Source organism: Trachurus japonicus, chromosome 11, assembly GCF_045865225.1.
Source record: "Trachurus japonicus isolate A0001 chromosome 11, Traja_1.0".
NCBI classification, from domain to species: Eukaryota; Metazoa; Chordata; class Actinopteri; order Carangiformes; family Carangidae; genus Trachurus; species Trachurus japonicus.
The window spans coordinates 6021441-6038152 of NC_140917.1; the positions used below are offsets into that span (position 1 = coordinate 6021441).

Below are 16712 nucleotides of genomic sequence, written 5' to 3' on the forward strand. Positions count from 1 at the left end.
ACTGATAGCTGTTGTGAATAAAACGAGTCAAGATTGTACTCACCAAGCTGTAAAGTTTGCAAATGGGTGTCTCCAACTCTGTGCTCTGGTCACTGGTGTCTTTCCAATCCTGTGCTTCCAACAGGCATGCCGCATGGTTCGCACTAAACATGTAGCAGTTAGCCTGTACTCAACTTCTAACAAAATACAGACACAGATTTTTAAGTTGTGCTAACTGAATACACCTCTATGTTAAGTTAAGGCAGAAATATCTGTTCAAAATTCATGTATTATTGAGTTACGACAATTTTATTTATTTTCATTTAGACCAACTTATCAAATTAAGTTATCAACTCATTATAATGTATATGCATAACAAACTTAATTTTTTAAGCAGAAAAAGCTCTTGATTTTGAGCTATACAAACTAACCCGATGAATCACTTTTTAGAGTGTAGGGATGATGGATATTAGCTGAGCAGTCAGTCTCCTCACAGATCAGTGTCCACTGAGTTCATCGGGGTCTTGATTCATGTTTCTGTGTAAAGTTCAGAGTGATCCTCAGTCTGAACTTGTCTGCTGCTCAAGTCCAAAACACATGAACCACAGACACTTAGATTAGATTAGATAAACTGTATTGTCCCCAAAAAGAGGAAATTTGTCTTGGGCAAAAGTGCGCATAGAGCCGTATAGCAATAATACAATAAGTACAGTGACAGACATATGGGCATAGACATACATACACTGACTGGTTGGACATGATGCAGTTCCTCACCTGCAGAGCTGATAATAAACATGATAATAAAAAACTTTATTTAGAAAGCTCTCATTAGCATCAGTGAACACACGGTGCTTTATAAAATGAGCAGCATTAGTTTTTCCTGACAGTGATGACTTTGTAATTTTCTCTTTATAACAGTGGATCATAAAAGTCTGGTTCATTTGTACCTCAGTAGTTTTCTACACATATCAGAGAAGTTTCAGTCAGTTGTACCGCTCTTTGTTTCATCGTCTCTGGTTTCCAAGAAAAACTTCCTGTTTGACCAGTTTCTATTTTTAATTCACAGAAGTAAAGTAACAAATGTCAAGTTTTGTCACTTCTCTTGTTTGTTACTCACAGAGGGGACATTAAAGTGTCTGTATCATCAGTCCTTTGTCCGTCTGTGGCAAAACAAAATGAAGACATTTCTTTTGCTTCTTCTTCTCTGTCTCAGTTCATCAGCAGGTAGGATCACATTTAAATATTTATTAAACTCTTCACTTTACTTTCTGCTCAGCTCTGGATTTTACTCCTGCGTCACACTGCTGCATGGTTTGGTTTCTCTTTTATCTCAACTGGATTTTCAACTGAATCTGACTGAATTTATCACATTTATGATGAGTGAAGGTTTATATTTATAATAAAAACCATGTCTGTCCCACAGTTAAACACTCCACTAAGTTTTTCTCCACTGTATCTTCTGGAGTCACAAACCTCCCTGAGTTTGTTAGTGTTGGACTGGTTGATGAGACTGAAACTGGTCAATGCAACAGCAACATAAACACAGTCGAAATAAAACAAACCTGGATGAAACGAGCGCTGGATGAGAACCCTGAACACATGCTGTGGTACTATAAAGAGTGTTTTGAAGCTCTGCCTGAATCAAGAGCCAGGTTGGACCAGGTCAAGCAACGTTTTAACCACAGTGGAGGTAGGTACAGTCTGTATTATGTATGTTATTCAATGTTTTGCTGTTAAAGGGACATTGTGTAACTTCTTCTGTTATCTATTCAAGAAAATCAATTATTTCGTTCAAAAGTAAGTTTTTCATTAACCAGTAATCCCCCCTCCCCCCATCAACAAAGTGAAGTGTTCCTTTCAGCTCTGAATTAGCCGTTCATATCATTCATATCTACATGGAGCGGGTAAGCTCGGTGCTGCTGCCATGTGGTGTTGCCATGTTTTTACGTTCAGTGGCAGCATGACGGTAGGAAACCACGGAAACTCAGCGGAGACACCGGAGCTGTCGGCTCAGGTCGAGGTGGCGTCTGTGAAAAGTCACCGTGGTAACGCAGTGAGGACTGTGAGGACTGCACATGTCGGAAAAACGGCCGTCACTAACAAACCAGATGTCATTTTAGTCACAGAAGTCCAGAGAAAGCCGGTAAAACGTGGGTCAGGTAAACAATACCACATCGCCATGACAACATATTGTCACGTGTATTGTTTTGCTTCGTCCTGACGGGCCACTTGTTTAAATAGACGCTTGTTTATGCCGTTACCTGCAGCAGCAGTTGTCCGTCTGCCTTAAGCCTGATTTCACGTGAATGCAGCATGAAAAATACGACTGAGTTGCTTGCGATCTACAACCACAACGCTAGATGGGAGGAATTCTTACACAATGTACCTTTAAACAATGGTCCATCTATTGAGCCTCAACATAATCATCAATGAACATGAAGGAAGGTGATGTTCAGCTGAAGCTTCTCATAACTGACTGAATCAGTGTCAGACTCTTCAAATTAGTTAGTTTTGTGTTGTTTGTTTCCTGTGTCACTTTGTGTTCAGCTTTGTCGATGCATGTTACAAACTAAACACATCAGAGTCTTGAAGTTCTGCATCTTCACACTCTGGAAACAGACTCTACACATGAGGAACTTAATAGACTCTGTTGAGGTCTCTGTAGACGAGGCCACTGCTCTCCTGTAACTATCACTTATGAGTCTCTGATACTGAGGGAGTCTTCATGACTGGACAGTCTGATGTCAAAGGTTTCCAGTCATTACAAAAGTCAAAGTTTAAAACACTAATTCATCAAACTACAGATGTATTCCAGTAAATTCCTCCGCATTTGTTTGTTACCAACTGAGAAATATAAATAAAGTTCCATCCCTGATATCATAGAGACTTCAGGAAATGAGCTAAAAGTCACTGAGAGTCTGAGGTTCGGCCTCATTTTTATTTGATATTTTACTGAAAGTAATTTGATGCAGGTTCAAATTATGTAAAAAATAAAAAAAATAAAACCTTCATTATTTTATGATACACAACTCTCTCACTCTATCACTGTGACTGTTTAAAAAAATGACAATCATATATCATATAAAAAAATATATAAACCATAACCAACCAAAACATAAATCGCAAAATCCAGTCCACCAATCATTCGTGGCTTTTGGATCCTGCAGCAGAGGACTGAGAGAAAGGTCTAAGGAGACATCATCTGTCCTTTAACTGTCTCTGTCTCTGGCTCAGGTGTCCAAATCTTACAGAGGTTAAGTGGATGTGAATGGGACGATGAGACTGGAGAAGTTAATGGTTTTCTTCAGCTTGGTTATGATGGAGAAGACTACATATCACTGGACCTGAAGACACAGACATGGATCGCTGCAAAACCACAGGCTGTCATCACCAAACTAAGATGGGAGTCTAGGAAAGCGGAAGCAATATACTATGAGAACTTCTTCACTCAGATTTGTCCTTTGTGGCTGAAGCTGTACGTGAACTATGGGAAGAACTTTCTGCTGAGAACAGGTAGAGTCACATGACCTGATGTAGTTTGATGATCACAACAATATTGATATCGACCAATCAGACTGAATAATGTCTCTCTCTCCAGCCCCCCCCTCAGTGTCTCTCCTCCAGAAGACTCCCTCCTCTCCAGTCAGCTGCCACGCTACAGGTTTCTACCCTCACAGAGCCCTGATGTTCTGGACCAAAGATGGAGAGGAGCTTCATGAGGACGTGGACCAAGGAGAGATCCTCCCCAACCATGATGGATCCTTCCAGATGAGTGTTGACCTGGACGTCTCATCAGTCAAAGCTGAAGACTGGAGGAGGTACGACTGTGTGTTTCAGCTCTCTGGAGTGAAGGACGACATCGTCACCAAACTGGACAAAGCTCACATCAGGACCAACATGGGTAAGAGAGACATCAGCAGCTCCTGAATGTGACGTCATGTCTGTGGTTTGTTGGGTATTTAGATTTTTTTTCCATTTAGTAAGTAATCTTCACTTAAAACTCATAATAATAAACCACTTACATCATTAGAATAAACTAACTGATGTCACTTGCTCCTCGCTTCACCAGATAGTCAGAGCTGAAAAATATAAATCATTGTTTATATTCACCAGAAAAGCCCAGTAACACCACCGTCCCCATCATCTCTGCACTGGTTCCTCTCGCTCTCGTCCTCATCGCTGTCACTGGATTCATGGTTTATAAACAGAAGAAAGGTGAGAGAGAAAAACTGAAAAATTATCTGATTTAATGACTTTTGCAATACTTGACAATCATGTTCGAAGATTTACAAAAAAGGAACAAATGAAGGAAGCAGATGAGTCCTGTTGCATCCTGACATTTACAACTGTGACTAAAACATTTGTGTTTTTTTTTCTCATTTTAGACAAACAGCCTCCACCCTGTAAGTGAAACTTATCTTACTCTACTTAAAATGATCTTGGTCATAATTTGCACTTTTCTACCTTTTTAGATTGTTTTCTACATCTAATGCTGAGAAATGTTTCACTTAAACTGTGTTTGTGATCCTACAGCTCCTGACAGCAGCTCTGAACTCGTTCTGAAAATATTATATGAAGGTTGAAAAGTTACTTAGTGTTGGTTTAAGAAAAAAAACAAAACAAGAAGACAAAAGAAAAAGTAAAAGAAAAGTGTATTATAATGTGTGGTAAATGAGTGTCTGATATTTTATTTTATTAAATTATTTATTAAACTAAATATTTTATTATTTTAGTTTAAATAATAAAATTCTGTTAAAATGTTTTCTTTGGTGAGACAGGTCATGTGGTAGTATTTAAGTTTATGATAACAGAGCTGTTGATGACTGGTGGCAACAGATAAACAGTGATGGCACTTTGTGAGTGTGCCATGTGTTTATATGAAGATATTAAGCCATAAACCAGACGGATCACCCACGTGATTTAAGCAGAAGCTTCATACTATCTTTGACAACAGACTGACCCCTACCGCAGGGTCTAATGACTGGTCATCTACAGGAGCCATCAAATGTCTGATGGGGTTTTCTGCCTTTGTTGTTGTTCTGTCACATTTAAATAAAGTTCCCACTTTTCAAAACTTCATTCCACCCTGTTCATCTATGACTCCAGTTACAGTGACATTTTTCTTGCAATTACCCGTCCATTCAGCCAAACGTATGGCGGCAATGCTGTGTATAACATCCTTATTTAGCTTCAGTAAATGTGTTGCCATGGTGACTGAAGACTTCCTCCCTCTGGTTCCTCTGGATGATCGGTTGGTTACCATCTTGTGTGTGATAAAAATAAATGCTGAGGTGTAATTAAGTTTTCTCACTGCTTCTGTTGCTTCACCTGACCAGGAGCAGCTCTGTTAGAAATGGCTCTATGCTGTTAACGTTGGAAACAGTGACACCTCCTGGCCAAACCACGGTATTGCAGGAGTATGTACTGTATGTGTAAGTAGGAGAATGCATCACATTATCAAAACTGCAAAACACAGAAAGACGATTTTATTGAAAAATAAATCAATGACACAAATAATAAAACGTGTTAAAGGTTTAAGTTTGTCATTCAGCTCTGGTGCAAGAACATTTTAAAATGTGTGTTGGTTGATTGCTGAGAGTTGATAATACATGTGAAGCCAGGGTCACAACAATAAATGTAGCCAACTATGCTATTCAAACGCTGCCTTACTTCTATCTAATATAGCTGTTAGCAGTTCAATAACAGAACATGAAATGTTGAAGTTGTTTTTTTGTAACTAACTTTGTTAAAGAAAGAAGACCCAGAAGCATGAAATAATCTTACCTTTGAGTCTTTTATTAAGATGTAGGTTTGTCAGGATTAAAATTGTAGGCTGCTACTAGCGCTGGTTGTTTAATAGGAATGAGGAACAAAGGAAAACATATTTGTTTTTTCTACAACGTGCAACCGTAAAGTGTCTCCCAGAGGGCAGGAGCTGGTACTCGTTGTGTAGCACATGTGAAGGGTTCAGTGTGAATTTCCTGGCCAGCCTCAGGGAGTGCTCAGTCAAAGGAAGCCACTCTCAACAGGGTCACCCACCATCTTAGAGCAGATTCTCAAAGTCTCTGTATCCTGCTGCCCTTTCGCTGGACAGTAAGACCACGGGACCAGACTGGGCAGATGTACAGCAGGACAGATTGAATTGTGGAACAGAAGAACAGATGTAAGATGTCCCTACTAACTCCAAATGGTCTGAGTCTCCTCAGGAAGTGGATACTTTATTTTATTTTATTTAAAGGTTTAAAGATCAGGGACAATGCACATTAATAAAAACATTTAAACAAATGTAAACGTGCCGGAATTAGCCAAAAGGCTATTTTACATCTGTTGTCCCTGGACTGATGTTAAAAGTCACCCTAAAAGAAAATAAAATGATTTGATTGTCAACATACAAATAATACATTCAATGATTAAAAAGCTAAATCTGAATAGTGGACAAAAGACAGAGAGCTCAGCGAAAGTCCATGCATACACACACAAACTAACATAAACTCAACTCAAACAGAAGCAACATTAAGCAGCAACACAAACATCAACAGGAAAAAAAATGTACACAAGACACAATAACATTAAACACATTAGAGGCCATGCACAAAAAGCAACAATACTAGACAATTAATACACTGACAGACAACATGACGGGAAATTTAATGTTCACAGTCTTGACCACTAATTAGCCACTTTTTAAAAAAGTGTTTAAAGGAGGCATAATTTGAAATGTTTCTAATGTGAGTTGGAATAGAGTTCCATTCACGAACAGCCCTAATAGAAAATGCAGACTGGCTAAAAGAACTTTGTAGTACATTATTACAGATGTAGTTGACATGATCTGACCAGGAGAGAGCACTGCCCACATAAACTCCCAGGTATTTGATAATTTATCAAATTCAAGTGAGAACATTGAATGATCAAGTAAAATATCTCAGTAAAATATCACTGTAAATAGAGTCACAGATAAACATGAACGTTTAGAAAAGTGAAAATGTTAAACGCCAACAACAAAGACAGGGCAGTTTGGTGGCTGCTGTAGATGACCAGTCATTAGACCCGGCTGTACTGTAGGTGTCAGTCAGATACTAGCTTCTGCCTTGGCCTAAACCACATGGGTGGTCCGTCTGGTTTACGGTTTAATTTCTTCATATAAACACACAGCACACTCACAAAGTGCCATCACTGTTTATCTGGTTCCACCTGTTACCAAAACCTCTCATCATACACTTAAATACTGCCTTTCATACCAAAGAAAATAAATAAACAGATGAATGTTATTGCCATACTTCAACTACCATAAAATATCAGACACTCTTTTTACCACACATTTGATCACACACTTTTCTTTTGCTGTTAATCGTTTTTTGCTAATTTTCACCATGATTCATATTGAATCAACACAAAGCAAGTACAGTAGCCTACCTCTATATTCAAATACTATGATTTCATATTGTTCAAGTTTTTCAAACTGTGAATTCTCTCCTGTGAAATTCACTGAAACCATCAAAACTCACTGTCACTGCCAAGGCCTTATTTCTCATATCCACTATGCCTATCTCAAAACCACCAAGGCCATTAAAGTGATCAGTTTAGATGGTGATATTTTTTTATACCAACATTAAGTGTATTAACAAAAAATGCACTCCATGTTCAAGTGTCGGTGCAAATATGAAAAAGAACAAAGGAAGATGAGAAGAATTTTTGAATGAATGTGCCTATACAGTGTCTCCCCTTCATTCATTAAATAGCTGAAACACTACTGCTACATTATAGCCTAACATTTCATTAATATCATAACTGCTACTTCTCAGTGATCAGAATCAAAACAGCATAGCTCACTCGTTAAATCAGCTCTAGCACATGACATGATGTTAAATGTTTCAAATTGATCACAAAAACTAATGCATTCATCCAATCTGAGGCCGCTGATCGATTGTTCGTCTCTCAGGTTTTTGGATTCAAACTCTCAGAGAGTTCAGAGCTGCTGTCAGGAGCTGTAAGATCAGAAACACAGTTTATGTGAAACTTTTTTCAGCTGTACATGTAGAAAACAATCTGAAAAGGTTGCATAATAAAGTGCATAATGTCCAAGGTCATTATGAATAGAGTAAGATAATAACATGAAAGTTCATTATGTCCGTATGAAATAATTAATTTCCTTTTTTCTTTTCCAAGACAAGACATTTCTCATACCTTTTTGTTGACAGTTTCCACGTGTCCTTCCGCCTTCCTCAGAACTGTCACAAGACTGTTCAGACGAAGGCACGTCACCGTCTGACTTCACGGTGTAAATCATTCCTCCTTAGCAAATCATCTGAAAGTGATTGTTTTGATTTATACCTAGGAAAACATCTGAGAATGTTTTCATAAATGCCTTAAGGCACGTCACCATCTGACATCATGGTGACAGTTCTGAGGAAGGCGGAAGAACATGTGGAAACTGTCAACAAAAAGGTATGAGAAATGTCTTGTCTTGGAAAAGAAAAAAGGAAACTAGAGTAAGATAAGTTCCACTTACAGGGTGGAGGCTGTTTGGCTAAAATGAGAAGAAAAGACAAAACATTTCAGATACAGTTGTTATTGTCAGGATAGAACAGGACTCATCTGTTTCCCTTCATTTATTCTTTTTTTTGTAAATCTGTGAACATGATCTTTAAGTATTGTAAAAGGCATTACATCAGATAATCTTTCTGTTTTTCTCTCTCACCTTTCTTCTTCTTATAAACCAGGAATCCAGTAACAGCAATGAGGACGAGAGCCAGAGGAACCAGAGCAGAGACGACGGTGACGGACATGTCACCGGGCTTCTCTGGTGAATATAAACAATAAGACATTGTAGTTGGACATCTGCATCAACCAGCTAAGGTGAAAATATGGTCACAATCTGTCTGTCTGTCCCTGAGTTACAGCACTGAGTAATCAATTTATGTAAATCTGCAGAAAAAGTGGAGGTGTCGCATTTCACACGGTGAACTCTGACCACCACAAATGAATCAATACATGTTTGAGCACATGTTTAACCAAATTCAAAGGAATTTGGAGATGTTGCATCTACAAGGTGAAAGAATGAAGACCTGTACAGATTGCAGGTGAGGAATGACCAGTATTATTCCTCCTATCATGATGTTTTTTTCACTGTAGTATACTCACTATACTTTCAAAATAAAACAGAAATCGACAACAAAAATAGCACCTATGGTTAATCCTTGTTGTCAGCAAAGTAGATAAAACAGAATCTCTTACCCATGTTGGTCCTGATGTGAGCTTTGTCCAGTTTGGTGACGATGTCGTCCTTCACTCCAGAGAGATGAAACACACAGTCGTACCTCCTCCAGTCTTCAGCTTTGACTGATGAGACGTCCAGGTCAACACTCATCTGGAAGGATCCATCATGGTTGGGGAGGATCTCTCCTTGGTCCACGTCCTCATGAAGCTCCTCTCCATCTTTGGTCCAGAACATCAGGGCTCTGTGAGGGTAGAAACCTGTAGCGTGGCAGCTGACTGGAGAGGAGGGAGTCTTCTGGAGGAGAGACACTGAGGGGGGGGGCTGGAGAGTGATGATACAGTGGTGATTTAGTCTGATTGGTCGATATCAATATTGTTGTGATCATCAAACTACATCAGGTCATGTGACTCTACCTGTTCTCAGGAGAAAGTTCTTCCCATATCTCAAGTACATCTTCAGCCACTCAGGACACATCTGAGTGAAGAAGTTCTTATTGAATTTTATTCTTCCTTTCTCAGCATCCCAACTCAGTTTGGTGACGACAGCCTGTGGTTTTGGAGCTGTCCATGTCTCTGTTTTGAGGTCCAGTGATATGAAGTCTTCTCCATCATAACCATACTGAACAAAGCCATTAACTTCTCCAGTCTCATCGTCCCATTCACATCCACTCAACCACTGTAAGATGTGGACACCTGACAGTTAAAGGACAGATGATTTATCCTATGGTCAGATGATCAGTTTGCTATTAAATATTTGAATGACATTCTGTCATGTTTTGTCTTTGTGTTAGGGTTCGGGTATCCATTTAGTTGGAAGCATCTGGGCCCAGTGCTCCCTGATGTTACACACACACACACACACACACACATAAATGTCACATAACAGACTGTACCTACCTCCACTGTGGTTAAAACGCTGTTTGACCTGGTGAATCCTGGCTCTAGAGAGCGGCAGCTCTTCATAACACCGTCCAGTGTAAAACTGCTGCAGGTGCTCAGGGTGCTCCTCTAGTGCTCGTTTCATCCAGGTCTGTTTAAGTTTGACTGTGTTGCTGTTGCTGTTGCACTGACCCACCTCAGTGTCATCAAGCAGTGCAACACGGATAAACTCAGGGAGGTTTGTAACTCCAGATGATACAGCGGAGAAAAACTTTATGGTGTGTTTCCCTGTGGGACAGACGAGGTTTTTATTAAAAATATTAAAATAAACTCATCATAAATGTGATATATTCAGTCAGATTCAGTTGAAAATCCAGTTGAGATAAAAGTGAAAACAAACCATGCAGCAGTGTGATGCAGGAGTAAAATCCAGAGTTGAGCAGAAAGTAAAGTGAAGAGAAGAGATAAACATTTAGATGTGATCCTACCTGCTGATGAACTGTGACAGAGAAGAAGAAACAACAGTGAAGTCTTCATTTTGTTTTTCCAGACCAACAAAGGACCGATGATACAGACGCTTTAACTTCTCTCTGTTTCCTCGAGGAGGAAGGTTGAGACGTTGACGTTCAGTGGAGTTTTGGCACATTATGTCATCATCAGTGCACATGGGCATGAAATGTTCTGTGACATGATACTGCTTCCGTGAAGATGAACTGAGTCTCCTCGATCTGTGACTCGTTGCAAAGATTATCAGGTTTCACACAACTAACAGTAGTAACAAGAACATTAACCCTCAACACCTGTGATCCTCTGTTTCTGTCTCAGCTTGTCTGAGTTCAACTCAAATCACTTTCTGACATATAATGATTCTAATGATAAAGTACTTTAAAATCAGAGAATGACACATTGTGGTCAGACAATAACGACTGAAGTGCAGCAGCTGTGGTATTTTACCTGACATAATTGTTCACATTGCCGTTGCTCATCTCAACCACACAACTTACTTTGTTGTGAATCCTGTTTAACATGTTTCTATTTTTAACTCACATTCACAACAATAACAAATCAAGAACACTGAGCAAAGATTCACTTTTTGAATAATGTCTCCATGCAAAAGTTTGTGGTGTCACTACCTGATCATTTACACCCATTCATTCATTCATTCATTTAAACACATGAGCTTTGTTTATGTTATTCTGCTTTTCTTTATTTCTGCAGTGTTCATTTCTGTGTTAATTAGGTGGGCTGTCCTATTTCAGTCTAAAGCGGGATTGGTTAAGGAGATGAGGTTGATTGTAAAGAAATTAACGTATAAATAATCAATGTGAAAAAAATCAGAGACAATATTTTTCAATATATTTATTTGACATGTTGACATGTTTGTCATCTAAATATACAGATGACACTCTCAAAGCTTCAGAGTAGAAAACCAGCTGTCACTATATTGTTTTATGTCATTTTCATTTTTTGTTGTGTATATCATATATACTATATATATTCTGTGTTCTTTCTTCAATAGCCTATCTATTTTCCCTGAAGATTTTATTTGATTGTGTTCTTATTTTTAATACCGTTTTATTCTTCTAATACTGTCTGCTTCAAAAACTTCCTGTTTGTCCAGTTTCAATTTTTTATTTTCAGGCCCATAGTGACAAATATTGGGATTTTGTCACTTCTCCTTTTTTGTTATTCATGGACAGGATGTTAAAGTGTCTGTATCATCGATCCGTCGACCGTCTGTGGGAAAACAAAGTGAAAACGTGGATTTTGTTTCTTCTTCTCTGTCACAGTTCATCAGCAGGTAGGATCACATTTAAATATTTATTCAACTCTTCACTTTCTTTTTTCTTACTTTTTTCTGCTCAGCTCTGGGTTTTACTCTTACTGCGTCACACTGCTGCATGACCTGGTTTCACTTTCACCTCAACTAGAGTTTCAACTGACTCTGATGATTGAATATATCACAATTATGAAGGTTTATATTTATAATAAAAATCCTGTCTGTCCCTCAGTGATACACGCTGTAAAGTTTCTCTCCACTCTGTCTTCTGGAGTCACAAACCTCCCTGAGTTTGTGGGCGTGGCGCTGCTTGATGACGTTGAGACTGTTCAGTGTGACAGCAACACAACCACAGTAGAAATAAAACAGACCTGGATGAAACGAGGACTGGATGAGCACCCTGAACATCTACAGTGGTACGCTGGTCAATGTCTTGAGTTTCTGCCTGTCCACAGAGCCACCATTCAACATGTCAACCAGCAATTTAACCACAGTGAAGGTAGGTACGGTCTGTTTTATATTATATTTAATGTCTCGGCTGTTAAACAACGGTCCATCTACTGAGCATCAACATAATAACCAGTAAACATTAGTAGTAGGGTCTAAAAGAGGAGACATCATCTGTCCTTTAACTGTCTCTGTCTCAGGTGTCCACATCTTACAGTCGTTTAGTGGATGTGAATGGGACGATGAGACTGGAGAAGTTGATGGACCACTGTATCATAACTCTTCGTCTCCTCTCTCCAGTCCGTCCCTCAATGTCTCTCCTCCAGAAGACTCCCTCCTCTCCAGTCAGCTGCCACGCTACAGGTTTCTACCCTCACAGAGCCCTGATGTTCTGGACCAAAGATGGAGAGGAGCTTCATGAGGACGTGGACCAAGGAGAGATCCTCCCCAACCATGATGGATCCTTCCAGATGAGTGTTGACCTGGACGTCTCATCAGTCAAAGCTGAAGACTGGAGGAGGTACGACTGTGTGTTTCAGCTCTCTGGAGTGAAGGACGACATCGTCACCAAACTGGACAAAGCTCACATCAGGACCAACATGGGTAAGAGTGACATCAGCAGCTCCTGAATGTGACGTCATGTCTGTGGTTTGTTGGGTATTTTAGTCTTTGTTCTACAGTTGAGCTGTGAATTCATCTCCAACAACAGTTGTGAACATAGATACAGTGGTTTAAAAGCTGACCAGCTCATCTCTTGGTTAATAAACCTCATCAACTAAGTGCAGCAGGGCAGCACTGTGCACAAACTAGAGATGGTCGACAAGTTTCCAGAGACAATAACCTGCTGCCTCCACAAGGGGGCAGTAAATTACCAGATGAATGTAAACAGACATCAGCTCCTTAATGTGTTGGGAACTGTTCTGAGAACAGTAAGGAGAGAAATCACTTCACTCTGGTATCTGGTACATGAGTCTCTGCTCTAACCTGCTTCACCTGCACATTGTGTGATGATGGTTTTGTTTCTTTGTGTTTTGTTGAACAGAGAAGTCCAGTGACACGACCATCACCGTCGTTGTTGCAGTGGTTGTTCTTGTCGTCGTCCTCATTTGTTCTGTGGTTGGATTTCTGGTCTACAAAAAGAAGACAGGTGAGAGAGTCCAGCAGCTGAGTGGATGTTTGTGTCCAGGCTGCAACACTGAGTCACAATGTGATAAAGCAACAAGTGACAAGACTCAGAGTCTGATGAAACTCTACACTTCAATATGAAAATGTTTGACAAGTCAACATCTTCTTCTATTTTCAGCTGAACTCCCTGCACCTCGTAAGTACAACTAGTTTTTCCTCTACTGCCTCTGAACACATGAACGTTACAAACCTGTTGCCATTCCGACGGCCCGCCGGCGGGCCGTCGGGGGGGTTTTAATCAGGGAGGTGTCATAGTGGATGTCACCAGTCACTTGAAATAGTCATGCCACATATCGTTGGAAAGCTAAAACTCTTGTGATTGTGATATGCCGACCATTCCTAAATATAATCATCACAGCAACACTCGAATCAGACTATAAACATGCTAACAAAGTTCGTAAAAAGCCGATATAACTCACGATTTGTGTCAGGGCAGGCTCAGGATCACAGGGTTTCCCCACAAACTTGGTGTCGTTACATTCAGAAAAGTCCAGTAAATCCAATCCAGTAAAGTATTTAGTCCAAAACACACGGTTGTACCGGTAGATAACCTCATCCCGCTGCTGCATCTTATGAAATTACGCATTGTATATCCAGTAAATCCGTTTATTTCTCCTCATAAGTCCGGCGTTTACATGAAAACAATGTTTATTTCACTTTACAAAATGGCGCTGCCCTCTGACCTTTCGATTGACAGCTCACTCGACCAATCACAACCTCCCTCTCTCCGGCTGCCGCCTGCAATAGCGAATGAGTGGCTGTGTCTCATGAGGAACATCCCCTCCGACAGCGCTGAATGGCTTCAGCCAATAGAAACGGATCCCGATGACAACTGTAGCATTGAATAGCCAATGAAATTACGAAACGAACGATGTGCTGCATTCACGGTCCCTGGGAAAAGGCAGCACCGCCATTTTCATGCGTAACTTTGCAAAAGCTGCACTTTGGCGCATGTATTGTTTGTCAATGGCAACTTTAGGAAAACGCCTAGATATACACTTAGAAAAACATGTGTAAAATACTCATTTTTAGCAGGATTGTTATCAAATTTGAACTGGGGCCAGGTAAGGCTTCATGCTGTAGTCCCATTGTGTTTTCCAGCTAAAATTCTCAGCTACACTCATCTTCAGGCATCTGATTGCAACAAAAAAATTCAGGCGAGAATAAAAACATTCTAATTCAGTGTGCTCCCACTTAGATTACTCAATGATAGTAGCACTTATAGTGATTATTTCAGTTTGGGGAAAAACTTCAGAGTGATACCTTTCAAAAGAGACCAAGCCCATCCATATTCTCCAAACAGTTCAAGAACAGCATTCAATTTACTTTGGGTACGCCTTGGATAGGCGAATATTACAGAATTTATAGGAGTGACAAGAGCTTTAACTAAACTGTCCAGACAGGAAGTTCAGTGTGTGATGATGAGTGGACTAACAACATGTTTGTGACTTTTACAGCTCCTGGTGACTCTGAACTCACTGAGAACCTGAATCCAACCTGAAGCTCTGGGATTATTTTCTGTAACAGAGTCTGAGTGACAGCTGCTTTTCTACTCTGAAGCTCTGAGAGTGTCATCTGTATATTTAGATCTGTACATAAATATATATTTTGATCCTAAAAAATGCTCTTCCTTTATTTTCACATTAATTATTTATACATTTATTTCTTTACAATCAACCTCATCTCCATAACCAATCCAGCTTTAGACTAAGATCGCACCGCCCACCTAATTAACATATGACCACAGAAATGAATACTGCAGAAATACTATATAATAATACTAATAGGCTACCCAAACTTTAAATCCGGGATGAAAGTGGGGTAGTTTTTTTTCGCACACAAATTATGCGTCACGTTGCTCACGATTCATCAGCCACTGATATTGGATCCATCATCCGTCAATCAAACGTCTGAGACAAGACACACACACACACACACACACACACACACACACACACACACACACACACACACACACACACACACCGAGCTCGGTCGCGCCCATAGACTGCAAAAAACAAACTGTGGCAGGATGGTCTTTCCCTTCCCATCCCTTCCCCCCTCCTCCTTGCTCCATCCACCGCAGGTGTTGATGGGCGCGCTGATTGATGGGCGGCGCTGCGAACTTTCTAATACTGGTCACACCTGCAGCCCCTCTTCCTTTTCGTCTCTGCTCGTCTCCGTGGTGGCTGTGGCCTGGCGTGGCAGAGCCGGAGCAGGCATTATAGCCTTTTGGTGTTTGAGTGTGGGAAGCTCTGTTGGCCGTGGTGGATCATTGTGGCGCACGTCTCCTCTGGTATAACTACAGGTATGCGCACCGCTGTCCTTCCTCCCACTTAGCGTGCCACAGGGCGCACTGGTGACACGGTTCTCTGTTTAATTACTGTAGTGTGGCTGGCTGCTGTTGCCGGGGGGGGGGCCGAGTTGCCCCGCTGGAGGCCGTCTGTGTGTGGTGGTGGCTTCTCTTGGTAAGTCGGCGTTGTCCGCCCTCCTCTCTTCCTCTAATCGCTGTTTAATCCTCCCGGTTAATTGTTAATATCTTGTCACAGCTGAATCAGGCAGAAGCCGTGCGTTTACCCTTCCTGGTCGGCTGTGACGCTGCGCCGGCGAGGTCCCTTCAATCAATTATCGCCACGGCTCCTTGGACGGCGCTGCTGTTTTGTATGAGTATTTAACTCTGCCTTATTGGACTGTTCTGTGGCTTCGGGGCTCTCCCGAGCCTGCCTAGTGACCAAGGCCGGCTCTGCGCCGAGCGTCTCATTCCAGTCTCAGGCATTTTAGTTAATTTCTTAATAATTCGCACTATTATAAAACAGGACTTATTTTGTTAATTTTGTTTAGTTTAATTAATATCGAATTATTGTTTTGTTGTTTTCTTGTTTAAAACATATTGCTTGATTTTGGTATTTTGTTAATGTCTTTGGAATCTTGATTTATTGTGTTTGTTTATTTGCAATACATTGTTTGTGTGTGTGATATTTTATTGCTGCGCTCAGCTGTGTGGCCTGTTTATTTATTTTCTCTTTTTCTTTGTGGACAGGTGCTGTGGGCCAAGCGGCGACCCAATCCCTGGTGGTGGTATTTTCTTCACGAATCCCCGTGTGTGCGTGTGCAGTGCCACGGGTGTTTTTGGTTAGTAATCCCTCCCTTGATTTGATTTAGGTCCGCCGTGATGAGCCCCAGCCCTGTTCACCCCCTCCTCTCGGCCCCAGCTGGAGTGTTTATG

At 40.6% G+C, this 16712-nt stretch overlaps 2 protein-coding genes across 2 annotated transcripts; one reads left to right on the plus strand and one right to left on the minus strand.

The window, feature by feature from the left end:
- Nucleotides 1-126: 126 nt before the first annotated feature.
- On the plus strand, nucleotides 127-4390 carry LOC146978037 (major histocompatibility complex class I-related protein 1-like). The gene is made up of 6 exons (XM_085790554.1): nucleotides 127-136; nucleotides 1403-1669; nucleotides 3214-3492; nucleotides 3578-3880; nucleotides 4093-4194; nucleotides 4365-4390. Exons 1-6 carry the CDS (start codon nucleotides 127-129, stop codon nucleotides 4388-4390), a joined length of 987 nt encoding a protein of 328 aa, XP_085646680.1.
- A 3514-nt stretch (nucleotides 4391-7904) lies between these two features.
- On the minus strand, nucleotides 7905-10611 carry LOC146978038 (major histocompatibility complex class I-related protein 1-like). Its single transcript, XM_085790800.1, has 7 exons — nucleotides 10563-10611; nucleotides 10093-10362; nucleotides 9605-9888; nucleotides 9214-9517; nucleotides 8678-8779; nucleotides 8489-8506; nucleotides 7905-7964 (listed from the first exon to the last, which is right to left on the minus strand). Exons 1-7 carry the CDS (start codon nucleotides 10609-10611, stop codon nucleotides 7915-7917), a joined length of 1077 nt encoding a protein of 358 aa, XP_085646926.1. The 3' UTR covers nucleotides 7905-7914.
- Nucleotides 10612-16712: the final 6101 nt, after the last annotated feature.

Excerpts from the sequence above, each read along its gene's own strand:
- LOC146978038 (XM_085790800.1), bottom strand. The coding sequence starts at position 10,611 with ATGAAGACTTCACTGTTGTTTCTTCTTCTCTGTCACAGTTCATCAGCA. Across the intron at positions 9,889-10,092 it reads GCGTTTTAACCACAGTGGAG|GTGTCCACATCTTACAGTGG; the intron begins GTAGGTACAGTC and ends TTTAACTGTCAG. Across the intron at positions 9,518-9,604 it reads TTCTCCTGAGAACAGGTAGA|CCCCCCCCCTCAGTGTCTCT; the intron begins GTCACATGACCT and ends ATCACTCTCCAG.
- LOC146978037 (XM_085790554.1), top strand. Across the intron at positions 3,881-4,092 it reads TCACATCAGGACCAACATGG|AAAAGCCCAGTAACACCACC; the intron begins GTAAGAGAGACA and ends TATATTCACCAG. Across the intron at positions 4,195-4,364 it reads GGTTTATAAACAGAAGAAAG|ACAAACAGCCTCCACCCTGT; the intron begins GTGAGAGAGAAA and ends TTCTCATTTTAG.